The sequence below is a fragment of the Triticum urartu genome, chromosome 2A (assembly GCF_056163025.1).
Source record: "Triticum urartu cultivar PI428250 chromosome 2A, HENAU_Tu73, whole genome shotgun sequence".
NCBI classification, from domain to species: Eukaryota; Viridiplantae; Streptophyta; class Magnoliopsida; order Poales; family Poaceae; genus Triticum; species Triticum urartu.
The window spans coordinates 648,770,732-648,796,171 of NC_141874.1; the positions used below are offsets into that span (position 1 = coordinate 648,770,732).

A 25,440-nucleotide genomic window follows, 5' to 3' on the forward strand; every position below is an offset into this window, starting at 1 on the left:
TACGTAGGTGGTTACGTAGGTGTAGGATTATTGATCTTAGTTTGGTCAAGAGGAAAGTATGCTGTTGGTAATAGCCTGGCAATACGACACTAAGGGCCTGCACTCTGTCAAGAGTGCTTATAAATTGCATGTCCAACTCGAGAAACAAGTGCTAGAGCAACTCGAGAAACAAGTGCTAGAGGGCGGCATTGGTAATAGCTCAACAATGGCTGGTAACCTAAACTCTTGCCACGATGATTCTTGGAAACGACAATGGAAATTGCCATGTCCCGGGAACATTCAAATGTTTATATGAAGGATCAAACATGAATCACTTGCCTTGAGAACAAACCTTGTTAGGAGAGGAGTTACAGTCGAGGATGCATCCTGTTTATTTTGTGGCAGGGCAGATGAGGATGGGGCTCATTTATTCATCAAATGCAAGGCTGTGAAGGAAGTATGGAGGGAGTTAGCTCTGGAAAAAGAAAGAATGGAGCTGGAGGAAATAACGTCAGTGCACGCAGTGCTTGATTACCTCTGGGCTCTAGATGAGAAAAACGGCTACTCATCTTGACTTTCTGGTGGTTTTGGTGGTCCAACCGTAACAAGCTTTGGGAAGGGGAGCTCCCGGTTTCTGCATTTGAAACGGCCAGACGTACTCGCTGCTCGTTTGGAGTATCAGCAGATTTTTAGCCCTCCATCAGCCAAGCTAACCACTGGGCAGTGGCGGCCACCAACTGATGGCATGGTTAAAATCAATGTGGACGGATCATTTGTTCCGGGAGAAACACATGCAAGCTGGGGCGTGGTGGCAAGATCGATGAAAGGAGAAGTTATCTTTGCCCGTGTGGGGAGGCAGGAGAATGTCCATGATGCTTTTGCCGCGGCGGTCTATGCTATGACACATGCGGTCGCTACGGCTGCCGATATGGGTATGATCCGAGTGGCTTTTGAGATAGACTCGCAGCTGCTTACCGATGCCCTGGACCTGCGGAAGGCTGACTCATCCGCGTACTCGGCTGTCATTGAGGACATTAAACTCCAACTTAAGCTCTGGTTTTCGCGTCATGTAATTTCCTTCTGTAGGCGTGAAAACACGGTTGCACATGAACTAGCTAGTATGGGTCGTATGTGTGAACCGAACCAATCTCTAGTGTGGGGTTCTGATGTATCAGCCAATGTGGCTGCTTGTGCTATGGGCGATTTGCCTAAGCACGGTTAAGTTATAAAGCTATGCTTTTCCCCTTAAAAAAAGAGGAAAGTATGCTTTCCCCCCTCAAATCCCTTTCAATGGATGAATTCCCCCCTAAACTCTAAAACCGGTTAATTTGCCCCTCAACTCCTCAAAATCGGATCGATCAGCCCCTGAGCGGTATTCAACGACATTTCAGGTGGTTTTGATCTGTTTTTTTCTCTCTTCTCAGGCGGGCCGGGCCGAACGGGCGGCAAGGTAGCTGGAGCAGCCGCCTCCAGACTCGTGGGCGAGCAGCAGCGCGAGCACATCGAAAGGGAACACCGGGTAAAGGAGCACGTCGTGTCGGGAGCGGCAGCGAAGAAGGTGTCATCTAGTGCCCGCACCCCTCTCAGGTGAACGTCGCCTCCACCCCTGCAGTACATGCACCCCTCTCAGGCTAACCCAACACCTAAACAAATCCATCCAGCCGCGCAACAGCACCGGAGGGAACGCCGCCACACTGGCAACAAAGCCGGAGGATCAAAAATCCCCTGGTAAGAACATTGACGCAACCACACTGTCCTCACCCAGGAAAACAACTCATGCCGTCGCACGCGAGCGACGAGAAGACTATGCACCCCAATCTGATCCGCCGCCCTGAAGGACGCCGTGGTGGAGGAGAAACTGCTGCAATTTATTCCGACATGATGCCGCCACCTCCACCCGAACGACACCACAAGAAAAGCTAACCCTAGCCCTATCTACATGCCGGAATCAGAGAACCGGGTTCCTCCACCCTCCCGCCACCGGAGCAATGGATGGAGGAGGAGGGAGCCGGCGACTGATGGATGGGATCTGGTTGCCTCTAGTTTCGCCCCTCTTCAAGGAGAAGGGAAAGCGAAGCCTTAACCTTTAGAGTTTGGTCAATGCTTTGGATTGCTTAGAAGTTATATCAAACATCAAGAATGGAGAAGATCAATTCTAGTAGGAGAAACTCTACTCATGCAGTAGAATTTTGTTTTGAGCATAGGGAGAATAATTTTGAAAGTCACTCGTTAGCAAAAGGAGTCGCGTCTCTTTCAATGGGTGAAAGTGGGTCGCCGTGTATGGCTAGTGGTTTTACCGGATGTTGCTTGTATTCCAGATGTTTTGAATTTTGAATAAAGTCCCTAGTTACCCTAAAAAAGGTTAAGATCAATATTATTATTTTTTGAACCGAGGTTAAGATCAATGTTGACGCAGCTACGTCCAGAAATGATGGCTATGGCGCTGTTGGAGTAGTGTGCCGTGACCACAACAGCGTCTAACACTAGGTAAATAACTGATTTCGCGATGGAGTGGATTGGTAGTACTAGCCCTGCACTTTCCAGAATTTTTGTCTAAAAAAACCACCTGCCGAATCGAATTAACAGAAAAGACCATCTTAAAATTCAAATGGCAAAAAAGACTAGCTCACCGTGGCGGCGGGAGCACCAGCCGACACGTGGCACCTGCCGCCACGGGTGGGCGGCATGTTGAGCAGCACAGCTACAAGCTTTGCCTTGGAACGGAAAACGGAAGACGTGGGGCCTGCCGCCACATGCTGCGGCGGCACCCTTTGCCAGCACCAGGTTTGCTCTATTTTATCAAATGGGTGATGGGACTGCGCATGCATTATCTATGCATGACATGAAAGCATGCGCATGTCTGTGACTGTGTGTGTTCGCTGGCTAGCTATCAGCATTCTTTGCATGCATCGGTATGGAGTCAAGCTATAGCCACGGTAGCACTGCCACCACGCTAGCCAAAACATGAGCAACAGCAACAGAAGCTGCCGCCTCGCATGGTGACGGCAGGTCCCAAAGGAGCTGCTCCGTTCCGTCGCACTGACGAAAATCTGTGGCACGACGGCTGCCGCCTGAGGCAGTGCGGCAGGTGCTGCCGCCTGAGCCGGTGGCGGCAGGTGCCACGTGTCGGCTGGCGCACCTGCCGCCACGGCTTCACTGGTCTGTTTTGCCAATGTGATTCAAATGTGGTCTTTTTTGTCAATTGTGTTCCACAAGTGGTCCTTTGCAATCCTTTGAACAAGCGAAACGATTAATATCATGCAGTGCCGTGGGATCAGGCTAACAGATAGGAGTAGCATCTTACGAAACGAGAATATATTGAAAATTTTAATATTCAGAACTACAGGATCAAGAAGGGACAGTACAAGACCTGTACGACCCCATGCCAGATGAATTTGGCAGCCAGCAAAATGATGATCTGACATGTGTAACCACTCACACGCTCAAAGTTAACATTCAGAAGTTAATCCTCTTTGCAGGCGAACGGACGTCTTCAGCGCACAAGTTCAGAAATTCTAGAAGACTACGCCCCCATCTTCAGGCTTGCTGTACCTTACTGGAACTAAATCAGATCAGATCAGCTGTGTGTAACTGAATCACACCCAGCAGTTCAAAACACCCAATCCAGAAGTCAATGTCCTTTGCAGGAAAAATAATATCACCAGTACACTCGTTTAGATATGTAGAGGTGTACTCTCAGAGTACCAGACTGAAAGTCTACCGAGAATGTTGGAAATGTAGAGGTGTACTCTCAGAGTACCAGACTGAAAGTCTACCGAGAATGTTGGAAATGTAGAGGTGTACTCTCAGAGTACCAGACTGAAAGTCTACCGAGAATGTTGGAAATGTAGAGGTGTTACTCTCAGAGTACCAGACTGAAAGTCTACCGAGAATGTTGAAGAATCAGGCGCCTTATAAAATCACAATCCCTATAAGTAGCAGCAGCGCCACCAATAACAAACATCATCGGTATCCACAATGCAGCAGATAGGCGCCCTCATTCCTCTTGCCACCCACCAGTTCCCTCAACATCCATGCCGAGTATACACTACAGGTGGAGGAAGATCCAATTACTGCCAACTTGTGATGCCCGTTGGCCAAGCATATCTCCTCCAGCACCAGGTCAAGGCTGCTCCTAGAGCACCCACCCCCCTACAAACTGTGACTACTGTGAACACAAACCAGGATTCCACTATAAGGTTCTCTGAGACCATTCCTCTTCTGTTATTTCATTGTAACCATGATATTCTATTAGTATATCTGCTAATACTTGATATACTAGGAAGGATAAATATTTCGAAGTTGAGATGAAAGTTCATGACACGGAACTCGACAAATATGGTGTTGTCAACAATGCTATCTACAGTAGTTACATTCGAAATGGTTAGCCATGTCGATTTCAAGGAATACTGCGGATCATTCCAAATTCATATGATTTATATATTTATACATGCTATAACAGGTCATGACAAGCTATTGGAAAGCCTTGGAATCAGTGTAGACTCGATGGTATCCAAAGGCAGTGCACTCGCTCTTTCAGAAGTACATCTAAAGTACATTGCACCTTTAAGGGTACGTTTTGCTAAAGCACAGCATACGATAGAAACTCAAATAATGTTCCTTAAGGATTTAATAAATAGAAGGTTTATCAATTCAGATAGACATGCTGATCATGCGATAGAGACACCATAATTATAGTTTAACAACCACATGATTTTCCAAGTAAAATTCATGTACGTCAGCTATACCATATCATACAAGGGAAACTCAATAAGTTTATGTAGCATTGCCAGAGTGGTGATAGGTTTGTCGTCAAGGTGAAGCTCGGGCAAATCAAAGGTGTAAGACTGATCCTTGAGCACACAATTGAGACACTGCCAGATCATAAGGTATGCTCTACTATCAATCTTGTGCACATGCAAAGTGTTCCAACATAAGGTACTCGAATCCATGGTCTGTTATCAACTATTCATATTTCTGAACATTGGCATGTATCTCTCACCTTTTATTCTCCTTTCAGCTCGTATTGGAAGCCAAAGGAACACTTGTTTGCCTTGACAAAGACTATCATCCAACTCGCATATTCCCAGAGGTCTCAACAAAATTTCTGCAGTTCTTCTCATCCAAGGATGACTAAAGCTTTGAAAGGAATTGCTACTACTATTAATAAGACCTAATGTATGTGCTCTCCTGGAGCACAACATTGCAACTGATAAACAATATCGATCACCATATATCAATAAAAACAATTGTATTTTGCAGTGCTGCTTGAATGCTTGAGCTGATCTTAAAATGGTTTACATCTCCGTTAGCAAGTGTGACTTGGACACATGTAGTTTTATTTCTATTTCCAAGTGGTGGTAAGATTTACACAAATCGGGTGCAAACAATTGAGCAATAATTTGCAGAATGTGCGTAATGCATAACAGTTTACTTCCAAAGGACATCACAACAAAAATAACTCATTCACCTGGAGTGTGGCCGATGTTGCAATGCTGGCCTCCTTGAATCCACTACTACACTTTGGTCAATGTACAGAACTAAATTATGCTGGTACGGCGCAAAAAATTCTCTGCCGTGGTCTTGCCTTAACCCATCGCGTGCTTGAGCGAATCACCAGCACCAGCCTGGAAGAACAAGCACGAAAGAGCGAAGTCTGCAATGAAAATTCCAACCAAGGAAATGACCACTGCAGACGTTGTAGACTCGCCAACGCCCTTGGCTCCTCCGTGGGTTGTCACACCCCATGCACAGCTCACCACCGCGATAATGGCACCAAACACCTGAGATTTTATCAAGGCGCTGATCAAGTCCCATGGTCGCAGCGCCTTGCGTGCTGACTCCAGAATGATGCTGGTGCTTACACCAAAGACGGCGTCGGCCAAGAACGCCGAGGAGGCGAGCCCGAGGGCGAAGCTGATGAGGGTTAGGACAGGGAGCGCAAGCACGCAAGCAAGGACACGGGGCACCACGAGGTAATCGATGGGCTGTGAGCCGAGGACGCGGAGGGTGTCGGTCTGCTCGGACACCTGCATGGTGCCGAGCTCGGCGGCAAAGGCGGAGCCAACTCGGCCGGCAGCGACGACAGCGGTGACGACCGGGGTGAGCTCGCGGGCGAGCGCGAGGGCGAGGACGCCACCAACGGAGCGGTGGAGACCAAGGCGGGTGAACTCGCGCACGAACTGGATGGTGAAGGCCATGCCGACGAAGGCGGCGGTGAGGAGCGAGACCCCCGCGCTCCCGGGGCCCACGCGGCGGAGCTGCGCGAGGAGGTTGCGGCGGTGGACGCGTCCCGTGAGGACGCGGTGGAAGACCTGCCCTGCGAGGAGCAGCGCCGAAAGCCCCCGCCAGATCGCGCGCGGCGGGGTCCAGTTGGAGAACGGAGGAGGCGGGGGCGTGGGGGACGGGGTCGGAGGGGAAGGCGAAGGCGCTGAATTGCTGCCGGCGGGGGCGGGGGGCGTGAGGGAGAGGCGGGGGACGGGGAGGCAGCGGCGCGGCGAGTGGAGGCGGAGGAGGTGTGATTTGGGGCAGGGGCTGGCAAGGCGGAGGAGAGAGTTCGTCGTGGCGGAGGTGGGGCGGAGGAGGAGGGCGGCCCCTGCCGTGGTGGACGACATGGTGTCGGTGGTGGTGGCGGTGGCCGGAGATCGGGACGGTGGTGGTGGCGGTGGCCGTGTGGGAGTGGGTGGGAAGCGATGGGGAATGGCCGTATCGGCGGGCAGGAAGGAGTCTCTGGTGGGCCACGATAAAGGCGCTACTGGGCTGGACAAGAAATCCCCTAAACATCCAACTAGGTTGCAAGAAAAGCCCGAGCCTTGTGAGTCGCTCGAGATTAACTCGTTTTTTTTACTCGACTCCAGATCGATTTGAAAAAAATAAACTGAGTTTAAACACTTTATGTAGATCGATCGAGAAACGAGCCAATCTTGAGTCAATGTTGGCTCGCTCAATTTTAGCTCGATAGCTCGACAGAATATTATTATTTTAAATGATCATATCATATATTAAATGAAAATAAGATAATTTATTATCATATATGTTGTCCATAATTTTTCTCCATTTTATTTACCAACGTACATGGAAACTTAATTAAATGCATAGAAGATTTAAGCCTAATTATGACACGTGGTCGACTATGTGTTAAATATCTTATATTTTTAACAAATGTTCCCAGCATATTCGCCTTATTTTTTTCATTCATAGATTTATAATTTTTACCATCTCATTTAGCTCGAAACTAGCTCGAGATCGACTCGAGATCGTGACAAGCTGAGCACGAGTCATGTTCTACAACTCGATCATGAGCTTCACTCAGTTTGAGCTCGCTCAAATTTTCATATGAGTTGAGCTGAGCCAACTCCAACTCGCTCAAGCTCGACTCGTTTGGAGCCCTACATCCAACCCGGTTAAATCAACCCCCTACAAGATTACAGAGATTGCCACTCAAAAAAAAAACCACAGAGACAATTTCCTTTTATATAATTTTGTTCGTGAGTTTAGGAATCATAACTTTGAGGCTCACAATCTCGCCAAGCTGGCCTGTAAGCTAGGTTTAGATTGACATGTTTGGCTGGGTAGTCCCCAACAAAGTGGCGAGATTCTCTCTCTCTCTCTAAAAAAACTACTGCTCCAAAAAAAGAGGTTAAATCACCCCTCCCCCTTCAACTCAAGAGAAAAAAGGTTAAATTACCCCCCAAACTCTTGCAAAATCATACAAATCACAGATGTGCCTCTAGGTGGTACTCACTTACCCACTGAACCAGTGCTCTCCTCGCGACAGCCGACGCTCGCTCTTTCCGCCGGCGATGGACACTAGCTCTGGTTTGCAATGGGCCATCCAAGAGTTTCGAGCTCAAGATCCGATCAAGCTCGCGGAAGTGACTGAGATTTAGTGGTGGTCTTCCAGCGTGAACATGCTAGTCGCCCACATGCAGGGGCTGCTAGAGATTGCGACCCTATAGGAGAGCCCCGCATGTTAGGTGGATGCCGCTTTCGATTCAGATAGAGGATCTAGAGCAATCTCTGTGATGCAAATGACTTTTTCCTGCTATATTCTTTTTGTGCAAGATGCAAGGGATGGCCTCGTTCTGGCAAGCAAGCTTGGCTGCAACAATCAGGTGGTTGAAGCCGTTTGCATGGAATTGATCAAGGTGATGCAAAGTGTCGGCGACAACTATTTTTTAGAAATGCACCTTTTCATGTCGCTGTTTTCAATACTGTTAAGTTTAATCACTGTCCTAGGGTAACAAACGGTGTATCACTGTTCTCACATGACCATGTAGGCATTCCTTAAAAAACAGAGTGCAGACCATTGTGCACGTAGAGAACGACACCATCCTCCACGTCGAACGCACATGATCTGCGCTTGGGTAGTCGGCTCGCACTGCACCTTGGTGTAACTCAGTCGAAGCTGGGAGGAGGTGTTGGAAATATGCCCTAGAGACAATAATAAAATGGTTATTATTATATTTCTTTGTTTATGATAATTGTCTATTGTTCATGCTATAGTTGTATTAACCGGAAACCATAATACATGCGTGAATACATAGATCGTAATATGTTCCTAGTAAGCCTCTAGTTGACTAGCTCGTTGATCAATAGATGGTCATGGTTTCCTGACCATGGACATTAAATGTCATTGATAACGGGATCACATCATTAGGAGAATGATGTGATGGACAAGACCCAACCTTAAGCATAGCACAAGATCGTGTTGTTCATTCGCTAAAGCTTTTCTAATGTCAAGTATCATTTCCTTAGACCATGAGATTGTGCAACTCCCGGATACCGTAGGAATGCTTTGGGTGTATCAAACGTCACAACGTAACTGGGTGGCTATAAAGGTGCACTACAGGTATCTCCGAAAGTGTCTGTTAGGTTGGCACGAATCGAGACTGGGATTTGTCACTCCGTATGACGGAGAGGTATCTCTAGGCCCACTCGGTAATGCATCATCATCATAATGATCTCAATGTGACTAAGGAGTTAGCCACATGATCATGCGTTACGAAACGAGTAAAGAGACTTGTCGGTAACGAGATTGAACGAGGTATGGGGATACCAGCGATCGAATCTTGGGCAAGTAACATATCGATAGGCAAAGGGAATTGCATATGGGATTGATTTAATCCTTGACATCGTGGTTCATCCGATAAGATCATCGTGGAACATGTAGGAGCCAACATGGACATCCAGATCCCGTTGTTGGTTATTGGCCGGAGAGATGTCTCGGTCATGTCTACATGGTTCCCGAACCCGTAGGGTCTACACACTTAAGGTTCGGTGACGCTAGAGTTGTTATGGGATATAGTATGTGGTTACCGAAGTTTTTTCGGAGTCCCGAATGAGATCCCGGATGTCACGAGGAGTTCCAGAATGGTCCGGAGGTGAAGATTTATATATGGGAAGTCCTCATACGGTCACCAGAAGTGTTCGGGGGTTTAGCGGTATTGTATCGGGACCACCGAAAGGGTTCCGGGGGTCCACCCGGAGGGTCCATCTGCCTCGGAGGGCCCTATGGGCTGTATGTGGAGGGTAACCAGCCCCTAAGTGGGCTGGGCGCCATTCCCCCCTAGGGCCCATGCGCCTAGGGTTAAGGGGAAACCCTAAAGGGGGCGCCCCCCCTTGGCTTGGGGGGCAAGTTTTCCCTTCCTGGCCGCCGCCCCTCCCCTAGATGAGATCTGGGGGGCCGGCCCCCCTCTCCCTTGCCCCTATATATAGTGGGGGTGTGGGAGGGCAGCAGCACCCTTCCCCTGTCGCAGCCCCTCCCCCTCTCCTACACCTCCTCCTCCTCCTCCTCCTCCTCCTCCTCCTCCATAGCGCTTGGCGAAGCCTGCCGGAGAACCACGTGCTCCATCACCACCACGCCGTCATGCTGTCGGAGTTCTCCCTCAACTTCTCCTCTTCCCTTGTGAGGGAGTCCTGGATTAGGGGGTGTTCGGGCAGCCGGACTATACCTTCAGTCGGACTCCTGGATTATGAAGATACAAGATTGAAGACTTCGTCCCGTGTCTGGATGGGACTTTCCTTCGCGTGGAAGGCAAGCTTGGCGATGCGGATATTCAAGATCTCCTACCATTGTAACCGACTCTGTGTAACCCTAACCCTATCCGGTGTCTATATAAACCGGAGGGTTGTAGTCCGTAGGCAATCAACTCCATACACAACAATCATACCATAGGCTAGCTTCTAGGGTTTAGCCTCCTTGATCTCATGGTAGATCTACTCTTGTACTATCCATATCATCAATATTAATCAAGCAGGAGTAGGGTATTACCTCCATCGAGAGGGCCCGAACCTGGGTAAAACAAAGTGTTCCCTGCCTCCTGTTACCATCCGGCCTAGACACACAGTTCGGGACCCCCTACCCGAGATCCGCCGGTTTTGACACCGACATTGGTGCTTTCATTGGGAGTTCCTCTGTGTCGTCGCCTTTAGGCCCGATGGCTCCTTTGATCATCAACAACGATGCGGTCCAGGGTGAGATTTTTCTCCCCGGACAGATCTTCGTCTTCGGCGGCTTCGCACTGCGGGCCAATTCACTTGGCCACCTGGAGCAGATCGAAAGCTACGCCTCTGGCCATCAAGTCAGGTTTGGAAGCCTAAACTACACGGTAGACATCCGCGGAGATTTGATCTTCGACGGATTCGAGCCACAGCCAAGCGCGCCGCACTGTCTCGTGGGGCATGATCTAGCTCTGCCGCCGAACAGTACCCTGGAGGCCGCAAACGCACCGGCTCTGGCCCTTAATTCGGAGCCAGCTGCGCCAATCGAGGGTGAGCGGTTGGACGTCACCTCGGGGGTTGTAATCTCAAAGGCGATCGAGCCAAACGCCAGCCCCGCACTCTGCACGGCCCGTGACTCCGAGGAGCCGGATTCCTCTCCGAGCTCCGAGCCCCCCGCGCCTCTACCGATCGAATCCGATTGGGCGCCGATCATGGAGTTCACCGCCGTGGACATCTTTCAGCACTCGCCCTTCGGCGACATCCTGGATTATCTAAAGTCTCTCTCTTTATCAGGAGAGGCCTGGCCGAACTACGGTCAGCAAGGTTGGGATACGGACGACGAAGAAATTCAAAGCCCACCCACCACCCACTTCGTAGCCACTGTCGACGACTTAACCGACACGCTTGACTTCGACTCCGAAGACATCGACGGCATGGACGATGATGCAGGAGACGAACAAGAACCAGCACCTGTAGGGCGCTGGAAGGCCACCTCATCATATGACATATATATGGTGGATACTCCAAAACATGGAGATGGCGATGGAACAGGGGGGATGACGCCCCCAAGAAACAGCAAAAGCGCCAGCGTCAGCGGCGCCGCTCTAAATCCCGCCAAAGCAAAAACGGTGATTCCGGCACGGGAGATAATACTACCCCGGATAGCGCCGAAGAACACCCACCTCAGCAAGATTCGGCACAGGAAGATGAAGAAGCCAGCCCTCATGGGAAAGCGGCAGACCAAGAGGTCGAGGATGATAACTATACGCCTCCCTCCGAAGACGAGGCAAGCCTCGATGACGACGAATTCGTCATACCATCAGACCTCGCCGAACAAGAGCGTTTTAAACGCAGGCTTTTAGCCACGGCAAGCAGCCTCAAGAAAAAGCAACAACAACTTAGAGCTGCCCAAGAATTGCTACCTGACAGATGGACTGAAGACCTTGCGGCCGAAGAGTATGAACTCGAACGCCCCTCCAAGAGTTACCCGAAGCGCAGGCCGCTACCCCGATCAGAGGAGGAAGCACCTACATCACCAGCGCATGACATGGCAGACCGGCCACCTCGTGGTCGCGACAGAGAGGCCTGTCGGCCCTCCACCCAAGCCATGCCCCGACGCCGCTCAACTAAGGCACGGGAAAATGCGCCCGACCTGCGAGACATACTGGAGGATAAGGCAAGACAAACAAGATCGATCTACGGATCGCGCAGGCGCCCTACGGCATGTGACTATGATCTTCACTCCGGATACAACAAATCCGGCCGGGCCGAACACAACAGACATAGCTCTTCCGAGCTGCGTCGTGATACAGCCCAGTACAGAGGCGCCGCACACCCGCTATGCTTCACGAATGAAGTAATGGATCATAAAATCCCAGAGGGTTTCAAACCCGTAAACATCAAATCATACGATGGCACAACAGATCCGGCGGTATGGATCGAGGATTATCTCCTTCACATCCACATGGCACGCGGCGATGATCTACACGCCATCAAATACCTCCCGCTCAAACTTAAAGGACCGGCCCGGCATTGGCTTAACAGCTTGCCAGCAGACTCAATCGGTTCTTGGGAGGACCTGGAAGCCGCATTCCTCGACAATTTCCAGGGCACTTATGTGCGACCGCCGAATGCCGACGACTTAAGCCACATAATCCAGCAGCCAGAGGAATCGGCCAGACAATTCTGGACACGGTTCCTAACAAAGAAAAATCAGATAGTCGACTGTCCGGACGCAGAGGCCCTAGCAGCCTTCAAGCATAACATCCGCGACGAGTGGCTTGCCCGGCACCTGGGACAGGAAAAGTCGAAATCCATGGCAGCCCTCACGACACTCATGACCCGCTTTTGCGCAGGAGAAGACAGCTGGCTAGCTCGCAGTAACAACTTATCAAAGAACCCTGGTAATTCGGGTACCAAGGACAAAAGTGGCAGGACACGTCGGAATAAGGAAAAACGCCGTGTCAACAGCGACATCAATGAAGACACGACAGTCAATGCCGGATTCAAAGGCTATAAATCCGGTCAGCGGAAAAAGCCGTTCAAAAAGAATACTCAGGGCCCATCCAGTTTGGACTGAATACTCGATCGCTTATGCCAGATACATGGCACCCCCGAAAGGCCAGCCAATCACACCAACAGGGATTGTTGGGTGTTCAAGCAGGCAGGCAAGTTAAGGACCGAAAACAGAGACAAGGGGCTGCACAGCGACGACGAGGAGCCCAAGCCGCCGAACAACAATGGACAGAAGGGCTTTCCCTCACAAGTGCGGACGGTGAACATGATATACGCAACCCACATTCCCAAGCGGGAGCGGAAGCGTGTGCTACGGGACGTATACGCGATAGAGCCAGTCGCCCCAAAGTTCAACCCATGGTCCTCCTGCCCGATCACTTTTGATCGAAGGGACCATCCCGCTAGCATCCGTCATGGCGGCTTCGCCGCATTGGTTCTCGACCCAACCATCGACGGATTTCACCTCACAAGAGTCCTCATGAACGGCGGCAGTAGCCTGAACCTGCTTTATCAGGATATAGTGCGGAAAATGGGCATAGATCCCTCAAGGATTAAGCCCACAAGAACGACCTTTAAAGGCATCATACCAGGTGTAGAAGCCAACTGTACAGGCTCAGTAACACTTGACGTGGTCTTCGGATCCCCGGAGAATTTCCGAAGCGAAGAGTTAATCTTCGATATAGTCCCGTTTCGCAGTGGCTATCACGCCCTGCTCGGACGAACCACATTCGCAAAGTTCAATGCGGTGCCGCACTACGTATATCTCAAGCTCAAGATGCCAGGCCCTCGAGGAGTAATTATGGTCAACGGAAACACCGAACGCTCCCTCCGTACGGAAGAGCATACGGCGGCTCTCGCAGCGGAGGTACAAAGTAGCCTTCTCAGGCAATTGTCCAGTCCGGCCATTAAAAAGCCAGACACTGCCAAGCGCGCCCGGAGTAATCCACAGCAGGACCGCCTGGCACGCTCTGAGCAAGCGTAGCAATGCGGCCCCAACCCCAGCTTTCGCAACATAGAGAAACCAGTACCTCGCGTACATAACTACGCCCTGGAAATACCATGGGCACAGGGGAAGGGGCACAATAACGGCGCACCCAAAATACGGCTTAAAACATACTAGGGGCTGCCGGATTTTTTTTAATTTTTCTTACTTTCAGGACTCCATAATTCGGACGACCTGTTCGGCAATTCGACTGCCGCACAAACGATGCAAGATCCAGGGAGGCAGACAAGCCATGCCGCATTATGGAATCCCAGGTGGTCTCTGTTACGAGCGCTATACCTGTTTTAAATACAATTCCGCGGCCTGCCCCTGGTCAGGACATACTGAATAGTCCAAGCTTAACGCACTATTTGTATCGTTCGGCTTTGATAAGTAGCCTCTCTATAAACAATGCTTAGCTTTTTGTCTATTTTTTGCATTACTCTCTTTTATATATGTTCATTAATGACATGTTGCACCCGTACACTGTGGTACGGCAAGTACGCCAGGGGCTTCAGTACCCTTTAACATGGTGTGAGAAGCCCGTACACTTTCACAAGTGCGGCACCCCGAACTTATAGCACTATATGCATCGGCTCCGAATCATGATTTGGGTCAATAGTTGGGTTTGCCCGGCTCCTATGTTTTGGTGCCTTACGTTCCGCTATATCGGCTAAGGTAGCACTAGGAGAACCACTGCGATTGTGCCCCGGTTGAGCTGGGTTAAGCACCTCAGTGGAGAAAGCTAAAACTGACTGTCATGATGAGGCGAGAGACCGGTCGCTGTTCGAGAGGTTTTTCGAGTCCCTAAAGACTTATGCCGCTTCGAGCGAGGAGCTGGATAACCCCAGCCAAGGCGTGGATAGCGCCTCGAACTCGGTCTTCTGGACTAGGGGCTTCGCCGAAATTTAAAATTATAAAGTTCTATGGCTAAGTGAGAGTGTTCAAGCATTATAGTCCGATTGCCTGGTTCGTCGTGCTGAGCGCCTCCCTCGAAGGACCCAAACATGGGAAAAAGAGCGCACAGGTTTATCACCGAACACCCCAGCACTAGTGGCATGGGGGCAGAAGCCGACGACTGGCCATCTCTCAATTTTTGATAAACGGCCGCACAGAAAATAATATTTTAAATTCAATAAGCATTGCTTAGCGCATATGAACAAGTTTTTAGCGCACAGGATAAAATCGAGCGAGTTCATTCAAAAATTACATCCTTGGTACACTCATCCGCTACAAGGTGGGCACCCGCAAGAACATCCTTATAGTAGTTCTCGGGCTTGCGATGCTCCTTCCCCGGCGGCGGCCCGTCCCTAACAAGCTTCTCACCGTCCAGCTTACCCCAGTGCACCTTTGCACGGGCAAGGGCCCTACGGGCACCTTCGATGCAGACGGAGCGCTTGATGACCTCGAGCCTTGGACAGGCCTCCACCAGCTGCCGCACCATCCCGAAGTAGCTCCCAGTCAGGGCCTCTCCGGGCCACAGCCGAACTATGAAGCCCTTCATGGCCTGTTCGGCCGCCTTGTGGAGCTCGACCAGCTGTTTCAGCTGGTCGCTCAAGGGCACAGGGTGTCCGGCCTCAGCATAATGAGACCAGAACACCTTCTCCGTTGAGCTGCCCTCTTCAGCTCGGTAGAATGCGGCGGCGTCGGATACGCTGCGGGGAAGATCTGCGAACGCCCCTGGAGAGCTCCGGATTCGGGTAAGTAACAAGTAGTTTACTTTTATATTTCTACTTTGCATGAAGAATGCCTTACCCGCTGCTATCTTTTTCACCTCCTCCAACTCTTGGAGGGCCTTTTGGGCTTCGGCCTTGGCAGACTTGGCAGTCTCAAGGGCCGCCGCGAACTCGGATGCTTGTGCCTTTGACTCAAGCTCCAAACTCTCATGTTTTTTCATGAGAGCCTGAAGCTCTTGCTGCACCTCGCCGACCTGAGCCCCAACTCTCTCTTGCTCGGTGCGCTCCGCGGCCGTTTTCTTTTCGGCCTCAGATAGCACCTGCTTGAGGGTCGCCACCTCAGTCGTGGCCCCTACAATAAGCAGTACAATCCTGTTATTTTTTGCAATCACGCCTCTCTATAGGCACCTTTTTCTGTAAGGTATTTCGTACCTTCTTTCTCCTCGAGCTGCCGTTTGGCAAGGCCGAGCTCTTGCTCGGTCCGCCCGAGGTCCTGTTTCAGGACACCCACCTCCGCAGTCAGTGCAGCAGTGGATAGCAGCGAAGCCTGCATACGCATATTGACTCTTTATTGTTAGACTCCTGCGAAATTCAATAGATCCTCTATTCGGCTTTTCTTTCCGAACGCCAAACAGAGCATCAGGGGCTACTGTCTATGCGGTAATATTTTTACATATTTTTTACTTACCTCGAAGCCTGTTAGGAGGCTAGCACAAGCTTCACTCAGTCCGCTCTTGGCGGACTGAACCTTCTGGATCACCGTACTCATAATAGTACGGTGCTCCTCGTCGATGGAGGCGCCTTCAAGCACCTCCAGCAGATTGTCCGACACCTCCGGTTGGACGGAGGCTGCCGGCTCAGAAGGCTTGCTCCTCTTGGAAGGAGTTCGCCTGCCGTGGTCCGGAATCGTTGAAGATTCCGGCATGGTGTCTGGCTCAAAGCCGGACTTGGAGCCCTGGGGGTCTTGTCCCCTTTACTCCTGGAGTCCGGGAGGTCGCCTTGCGGCTCCTCCAGGACCACCTCCTCCTGCCCCGGAGCTCGTTGCGACGCCACTTCGGCGTCGTCCGCGGTGCGGGGGGAGACAGTGGGCGGAACTGAGTTCACGTCCGATGAATCCAGGGAGCCGCTCTACGACTCGTTGAGTTCGGCTCGGGGCGGGCTGCATGATTATATTCGACATTAGGGAAAGCTGTGCAACAAAAGGAATATCATGAGTTACTCTGGTATCCGAACACTTACGATTTTGCTGGACGCCTGGCCCTGTCCGGCCACTCCTCTTCGTCCTCGTCGGCGTCGGGGGCGTAGTCCGGCGAAGGGGTTTTCCTCTTCTTGGACCCTTCGGCCTTCCCCCTTTGGGCGGCCTTCCTTTTCTTTCCTCCCTCCGCTGGGAGGGGAGAGTTTTCTTCTTCCTCCTCCTCGTTTTCACGGGAGGAGGGCGTCTCGGACTCGTCGGATGACGAGCCCGACAACACCACGTTGCGGGTACTCCTTCGAGTCACCATGGTCTTCTTCTTCTTGGCCTTCTTTTCTGGCACCACATAAGGCGCCGGAGCCAGCAGCTTCACTAGTAGAGCTGGGGCTGGGTCTTCAGGCAGCGGAGCCGGACAGTTAATCGGTCCGGATACCGCCCGCCAAGCCTGTCAAAGGTAAGGGAGTTTAGATCCCGCATAGAGTTAAACTATGAGGAAAAAAAGCTGAACATCCTGTAAAAGGTGAAAATAGCTTACCTCGCTAGCGTGACGCTGCGAGCTGTATCCGCGGTCCTCGGAGGCGGATGCGGGAGCCTCGGCACCTTTGATTAGCGCCTTCCAGACGTCTTCATACGTCGTGTCAAAGAGCCTATTGAGGGTTCGGTGCTGTGCCGGGTCGAACTCCCACAGAGTAAAGTCCCGTTGTTGGCACGGGAGGATTCGGCGAACGAGCATGACCTGGACTACATTTACAAGCCTGATTGACTTGTTTACCAGGGACTGGATGCATGTCTTCAGTCCGGTCACCTCTTCCTCGTTACCCCACGATAGGCCCGTCTCTTTGCAGGACATGAGCCGCGTGGGGGGTCCGGATCGGAACTCGGGGGCTGCGATCCATTTCGGATCGCGTGGCTCGGTGATGTAAAACCACCCGGCTTGCCACCCCTTTAGGGTCTCTATGTAGGAGCCCTCGAACCACAGGACGTTGGCAATCTTGCCCGCCATGGCGCCTCCGCACTCCGCCTGGTTGCCGCGCACCACCTTGGGCTTGACGTTGAAGGTCTTGAGCCAGAGGCCGAAATGGGGGCGGACGCGGAGGAAAGCCTCGCACACGATGATAAACGCCGAGATGTTGAGGATGAAGTTCGGGGCCAGATCGTGGAAATCCAGGCCGTAGTAGAACATGAGTCCCCGGACGAATGGGTGAAGTGGAAAACCGAGTCCGCGGAGGAAATGGGGAAGGAATACTACCCTCTCGTGGGGCCTTGGGGTGGGGAGGAGCTGCCCCTCCTTGGGAAGCCGGTGCGCGATGTCTTTGGACAAGTATCCGGCCTTCCTAAGCTTTTTGACGTCGCCCTCTGTGACGGAGGAGACCTTCCACTTGCCTCCCGCTCCGGACATCGCTGGAGAAGGTTGAGGTGGGAAGTGCGGGCTTGGGCGCTAGAGCTCGAGTGCGCAGGAGATGGATAGGCAAAGGAGGAAGAAGGCGTAGGAAAAAAGGTGGATCCTTATCCCCTTATATGGGCGGATGCGGTTGTGCGTCCCCACCTGCCTAATAAAACTCGCTTTCCTCCCAAGCGCCGTGGTAAATGGCGCGGTTAGGGTTACCCACGTCCGTATTGATGAGAATCCCGTAAAAAGGGCACACGATCTCTGCTTTGACAAGACGTGCCAAGGAAACCGCCTCGCCAAACATGCTGAGGTGGAAAAGTAAAAACGATTCGAGTAAAGCACTTGGCCGTAGTGTGATAGCGCACTGCGGAATACGTCAGCAGATTTGATTTGTGTTAATATTATTCTCTCTATGGCAATATGTGGAAGCTTATTTTGCAGAACCGGACACTACTCTTGGTGTTTGCAAATCTTCTATGAAGAACTTGGAGGAGGAACCCGCCTTGAATGCCGAAGACAATTTGCGCGCCGGACTCGTCGTCATTGAAGCCTGGTTCAGGGGCTACTGAGGGAGTCCTGGATTAGGGGGTGTTCGGGTAGCCGGACTATACCTTCAACCGGACTCCTGGATTATGAAGATACAAGATTGAAGACTTCGTCCCGTGTCCGGATGGGACTTTCCTTGGCATGGAAGGCAAGCTTGGCGATGCGGATATTCAAGATCTCCTACCATTGTAACCGACTCTGTGTAACCCTAACCCTATCCGGTGTCTATATAAACCGGAGGGTTGTAGTCCGTAGGCAATCAACTCCATACACAACAATCATACCATAGGCTAGCTTCTAGGGTTTAGCCTCCTTGATCTCGTGGTAGATCTACTCTTGTACTACCCATATCATCAATATTAATCAAGCAGGAGTAGGGTATTACCTCCATCGAGAGGGCCCGAACCTGGGTAAAACAAAGTGTTCCCTGCCTCCTGTTACCATCCGGCCTAGACACACAGTTCGGGACCCCCTACCCGAGATCCGCCGGTTTTGACACCGACACCTTGCTGGATCAAGAAGGAGGAGACGTCCCCGGGTTATACGTGTGTTGAACGCGGAGGCGCCGTTGTTCGGCGCTTAGATCGGAATCGACCGCGATCTGAATCGCTGCGTGTACGACTCCACCAACCGCTTTCTTGTAACGCTTCCGCTTAGCGATCTTCATGGGTATGAAGATGCACTACCTCTCTCTCGTTGCTAGTATCTCCTAGATTGATCTTGGTGACACGTAGGAAATTTTTTGAATTATTGCTACGTTCCCCAACAGTGGTATCAGAGCCAGGTCTATGCATAGATTCTATGCACGAGTAGAACACAAAGCAGTTGTGGGCGATGATTTGTTCAATTTGCATACCGTTACTAGTATTATCTTGATCCGGCGGCATTGTGGGATGAAGCGGCTCGGACCGACCTTACACGTACGCTTACGTGAGACTGGTTCCACCGACTGACATGCACTTGATGCATAAGGTGGCTGGCGGGTGTCTGTCTCTCCCACTTTAGTCAGACCGGATCTGATCAAAAGGGTCCTTATGAAGGGTAAATAGAAATTGGCATATCACCGTTGTGGTTTTGCGTAGGTAAGAAACGTTCTTGCTAGAAACCCATAGCAGCCACGTAAAACATGCAACAAGAATTAGAGGACGTCTAACTTGTTTTTGCAGGGTATGCTATGTGATGTGATATGGCCAAAAGGATGTGATGAATGATATATGTGATGTATGAGATTGATCATGTTCTTGTAATAGGAATCACGACTTGCATGTCGATGAGTATGACAACCGCCAGGAGCCATAGGAGTTGTCTTAATTTATTTATGACCTGCGTGTCAATGAAAATGCCATGTAATTACTTTACTTTATTGCTAACCGTTAGCCATAGTAGTAGAAGTAATAGTTGGTGAGGCAACTTCATGAAGACAAGATGATGGAGATCATGGTGTCATGCCGGTGACGATGGTGTTCATGCCGCGCCTCGAAGATGGAGATCAAAGGCGCAAGATGATATTGCCCATATCATGTCACTTTATGATTTGCATGTGATGTTTGTCATGTTTACATCTTATTTGCTTAGAACGACGGTAGCATAAATAAGATGATCCCTCACTACTATTTCAAGAAAGTGCTCCCCCTAACTGTGCACCGTTGCGAAGGCTCGTTGTTTTGAAGCACCACGTGATGATCGGGTGTGATAGATTCTAACGTTCGCATACAACGGGTGTAAGCCAGATTTACACATGCAACACACTTAGGTTGACTTGATGAGTCTAGCATGTACAGACATGGCCTCGGAACACGGAAGAGCGAAAGGTCGAACATGAGTCGTATAGAAGATATGATCAACATGGAGATGTTCACCGTTGATGACTAGTCCATCTCACGTGATGATTGGACATGGCCTAGTCGATTCGGATCATGTATCACTTAGATGACTAGAGGGATGTTTTAGTACGTTCCTAGAGAAAGACTAAGTTGAAAGATATTGTAATCAATTGTGCGGACTAGGGCCGTAGTCTGAGGATTGTCCTCACTGCTACACAGAAGGCTTCTGTCCTTGATGCACCGCTTGGTGTGCCAACCCCTCTGGCGTTGTCTGTGGATGTTGTGAACATCTGGTAGACACATTCTGATGACTACCCGATAGTTTAGTGCGCCATGCTTTACGGCTTAGAGTCAGGGATCCAAAAGCGTTTTGAACGCCATAGAGCATATGAGATGTTCGAAGAGCTGAAATTGGTATTTCAGGCTCATGGCCGTGTTGAGAGGTTGAGACCTCTGACAAGACCTTTGCCTACAAGATGGAGGAGAATAGCTCAGCCAGTGAGCATGTGCTCAGAATGTCTGGGTACTTCAATCACTTCAATCAAGTGGGAGTTAATCTTCCAGATAAGAGAGTGATTGACAAAAGTTCTCCAGTCGCTATCACCAAGCTACTAGAGTTTCGTGATGAACTATAACATGCAAGGGAAGATAATCCCGGAGCTGTTCATCATGCTTAAGGCCGTAAAGGTAGAAATCAAGAAGGAGCATCAAGTGTTGATGGTTAACAAGAGCACTGGTTCAAAGAAGGGTAAGGGCAAGAAGGGAAACTTCTTGAACGGCAAGCCAGTTGCCGCTCCAGTGAAGAAACCCAAGAACCCAAACCCGAGACAAAGTGCTTCCATTAGGGGAATGGTCACTGGTAGCGGAACTGCCTCAAATACTTGGTAGATAAGAAGGCTATCAACTTCAACAAAAGTATATTTGATATATGTGTGTGTACCTTACTAGTACTCCTAGTAGCACCTGGGTATTAAATACCGGTTCAGTTGCTAATATTGGTAACTCGAAACAAAAGCTATGGAATTAACAGAGACTAGCTAAGGGAGAGGTGACAATGTGTGTTGGAAGTGTTTCCAAGGTTGATGTGATCACCATCGCACGCTCCCTCTACCTTCGGGATTAGTGTTGAACCTAGATAAATGTTGTTTGCATTGGTGTATACGTTGAGCATGAACACGATTAGATAATGTTTATTGCAATACAGTTATTCATTAAGTCAGAGAATAATGGTTATTCTGATTACATGAACAATACCTTCTATGGTCATGCACCTAATGTGAATGGTTTATTGAATCCCGGTCATAGTTATACACATGTTCATAACATTGATGCCAAAAGATGTAGAGTTGATAATGATAGTACCACTTTCATGTGGCACTACTGCTTAGGTCATATTGGTGTAAAGCGCATGAAAGAACCTCCATGCTAATGGACTTTTGAAGTCACTTGATTTTGAATCACTTGACACATGTGAACCATGCCTCTTTGGCAAGATGACTAAAACCCCATTCTTTGGAACAATGGAACGGGCAAGTGACTTGTTGGAAATCATACATGCTGATGTGTGCGGTCTGATGAGTGTTGAAGCGAGCGGTGGATATCGTTATTTTCTCACCTTCACCGGTGAATTGAGTAGATATGGGTATTGTCGGTGTCAAAACTGGCGGATCTCGGGTAGGGGGTCCCGAACTGTGCGTCTAGGCGGATGGTAACAGGAGGCAGGGGACACGATGTTTACCCAGGTTCGGTCCCTCTTGATGGAGGTAATACCCTACGTCCTGCTTGATTGTTTTTGATAATATGAGTAGTACAAGAGTTGATCTACCACGAGATCGAAGAGGCTAAACCCTAGAAGCTAGACTATGGTATGATTGTGTGTTGTTGGTCCTACGGACTAAACCCTCTGGTTTATATAGACACTGGAGGGGGCTAGGGTTACACAGAGTCGGTTACAAGGAAGGAGATCTACATATCCGTATTGCCAAGCTTGCCTTCCATGCCAAGGAGAGTCCCATCCGGACACGGGACGAAGTCTTCCATCTTGTATCTTCATAGTCCAACAGTCCGGCCAAAGGATATAATCCGACTGTCCTGATACCCCCTAATCCAGGACTCCCTCAGTAGCCCCTGAACCAGGCTTCAACGACGATGAGTCCGGCGCCCAGATTGTCTTCGGCATTGCAAGGCGGGTTCCTCCTCCGAATACTTCATAGAAGATTTTGAACACGAGGATCGTGTCCGACTCTGCAAAACAAGTTCCACATAAAACCGTAGAGAGAATAATATTTTCACAAATCTAATCTGCCGACGCATTCCGCTGTGTGACATCACACCACAGCCAAGTCACCATTCGAATCGTTTTTCACAACCAACCTCAGCGTGTTTCGCGAGGCGGTTTCCTTGACACGTCTTGTCGAAGCAGAGATCGTGTCCCCTTATTACGGGATTCCCATCAATACGGACGTGGGTAACCCAACCGCGCCATCAATTACGACGCTTGGGGGATAGGCGAGTTTTACCAGGTTGGTGGTGGCGCATAGTTTCGTCCGCCCTTATAAAGGGATAAGGGTTCACCTTTTTCTTCCCACGCCTTCTTCCTCCTTGCTCATCAATTCTCGCGCACTCGAGCTCCAGCGCCCAAGTCCACATCCTTCTCCTCAACTCTCTCCAAACATGTCCGGAGCGGGAGGCAAGTGGATGGTCTCCTCCGTCATGGAGGGAGACATCAAAAAGCTACGCGGGGCTGGATAGTTAGCCACGGATATCACGCACCGGTTGCCAGCCGCGGGGCAGATCGTCCCTACCCCGGAACCTTACGAGGTTTTCCTCACCCACTTCGTCCGCGGACTTGGGTTTCCCCTCCATCCATTCGTCTGCGGCCTTATGTTGTATTATGGGCTGGACTTCCATGATCTGGCCCCGAATTTCATCCTTAACATCTCGGCATTCACCATCGTGTGCGAGGCTTTCCTCCGCATCCGGCCCCACTTCGGCCTATGGCTAAAGACCTTCAATGTCAAACCGAAGATAGTAGGCGGCCAACAAGCGGAATGCGGCGGAGCATGGTGGGCAAAATTCCCAACGTTACATGGCTCGAGGGCACCTACGTGGAGACCATAAAGGGGTGGCAATCGGGGTGGTTCTACATCACCGAGCCGCCCGACACCAACTGGGTGGCGGCCCCCGAGTTTCGATCCGGAATCCCCACGCGGCTCACTTCCTGGAAGGAGAAGGGCCTGTCCTGGGGCTCATCGGTGGAGCTGGACGGACTCCAGAAGTGTATCCGGAACATGATGGGCAAGAAACTCAAGCTTGTCAACATAGTCCAGGTCATGCTCTTCCGCCGGATCCTCCCGTGTCAACGACGGGCTTTCAACTTATGGGAGTTTGACCCGGCCCAGCACCAGACTCTACGCGAGCTCTTCGACACGATGCATAAGGACGTCTGGAAGGTGCTATTCAAGGGTGCCAAGGTCCCCCCTCCCCTTACCGAGGACCGCGGGCTAAGCGCGACGCGCCCTGCGAATCCGGTAAGTTCTGTACACCTCGTAGGGTATTTATTTTCCATAGTTTAACCATGTGCGGGGTCTGAGCCCCCATGTCTTTGACAGGACTGGGTGGAGACATCGGAGCAGATTGACTGTCCGACCCCTCTGCCCGAAGACCCTGCAGACGCTCTCCTGACGGAGATGCGGACTCCGGCTCCTTATGAGGTGCCGGAGAATAAGATCAAGAAGAAGGCCACGGGAACCCGAAAGAGTTCCCGGCGCCAGGTGGTATCGGACTCATCGTCCGGTAACTCCGAGACACACTCCTCCTATGAAAACGAGGAGGAGGAAGATGACGGTTCTCCCCCTCCAGCCAGGGGAGACAGGAAAAGGAAGGCCGCCCCAACCGGGGAGGCCGGAGGGTCCAAGAAGGGAAGGACTCTCCTTCCGGACTGTTCCACCACCGCCGCCAACAGCGAAGACGAGTGGTTACTCAGGGCCAAGCCCCTGGCGAATTCGTAAGTATTCGGATACCAGAGTAACTCATAGCATACTTTTATTGCACTGCTTCTCCTAATGTCGAATATGATCATGCAGACCGCCCCGAGCCCGCATCGACGTATCCTCGTCGGACGGTTCCTTGGACTCGTCGGATATGAATAGCGATTCACTTCCAACCACCTCCTCTCCTCTCCCTACGGACAATGTCGAGGTATTGTCTCAAGGGGCACCGAACCGAGGGGAGGTAGTCCTGGAGGCGCCTCAAGGCGACGTTCCGAACTCTAGGCGCAAAGGGAGCAAGACTCGCAAGGGCTCCAAGTTCGGCCCTCAGCCGAACACCGCGCCAGAACCTCCAGTGGTTTCGGACTCCGGCAGGCGGCCCCCTTCCAAGAGGGGCAAGCCGCCCGTGCCGGTGACCTCTGTCCATCCAGAGGCACCGGACAACCTGCTGGGAGCGCTTCGTGGCGCTTCCATCGATGAAGTGCACCGCACTATTATGAGTGCGGTGATCAAGAAGGTTCAGTCCGCCAAGAGCGGACTGACTGAAGCCTGTGCCAGCCTTCTAACAGGCTTTGAGGTAAGTATTTAAAATATACGAAAATATTACCGCATAGATAGTAGCCCCTGATGCTCTGTTTGGTGTTCACAAAGAAAAGCCGAATAGAGGATCAAATAATATCTGCAGGAGTCTAATATAAGCATGTATGTATGCGTATGCAGGCTTCGCTGCTGACCTCTGCCACACTGACTGCGGAGGTCGCCGCACTGAAGCAGAACCTTGAGCGGTCCGAGAAAGAGCTCGGCCTTGACAAGAGGCAGCTCGAGAAGAACAAAGGTAAGTAATACCTTGTCTATATATAAAAAAAGATGTGGTTGCAAAATGGTAGGATCATCATGGATGTGCCAGGGGCCACGACCGAAGTGGTGACCCTGAAGCAAGCGATGTCCGAGGCCGAAAACAAAGCGGCCAGGGAGCGCATCAAGCGGGAGAAACATGAGGCACAGGTGGGCGAGGTGCAGCAAGAGCTCCAGGCTCTCGTGAGGAAGCAAGAGACTTTGGAGCTTGACTCGAAGACGCGAGAGTCCGAGCTTGCCGCGGCCCTCGAGAGCACAAAGCGTGCCAAG

The 25,440-nt window shown here is 50.9% G+C and overlaps 2 protein-coding genes across 2 annotated transcripts; one reads left to right on the forward strand and one right to left on the reverse strand.

Annotated features, from left to right (window-relative positions):
• The first annotated feature begins 2,992 nt into the window (after positions 1 to 2,992).
• Positions 2,993 to 5,137, forward strand: LOC147986404 (acyl-acyl carrier protein thioesterase TE3, chloroplastic-like). Its single transcript, XM_087544735.1, has 5 exons — positions 2,993 to 4,178; positions 4,262 to 4,362; positions 4,442 to 4,551; positions 4,773 to 4,868; positions 5,000 to 5,137. Exons 1-5 carry the CDS (start codon positions 3,958 to 3,960, stop codon positions 5,114 to 5,116), a joined length of 645 nt encoding a protein of 214 aa, XP_087400861.1. The 5' UTR covers positions 2,993 to 3,957; the 3' UTR covers positions 5,117 to 5,137.
• Positions 5,138 to 5,297: 160 nt separating this feature from the next.
• Positions 5,298 to 6,813, reverse strand: ABCI14 (trigalactosyldiacylglycerol 1). The gene has a single exon (XM_048702862.2). The coding sequence runs from the start codon at positions 6,591 to 6,593 to the stop codon at positions 5,568 to 5,570; it is 1,026 nt and encodes a 341-aa protein (XP_048558819.1). The 5' UTR covers positions 6,594 to 6,813; the 3' UTR covers positions 5,298 to 5,567.
• Positions 6,814 to 25,440: the final 18,627 nt, after the last annotated feature.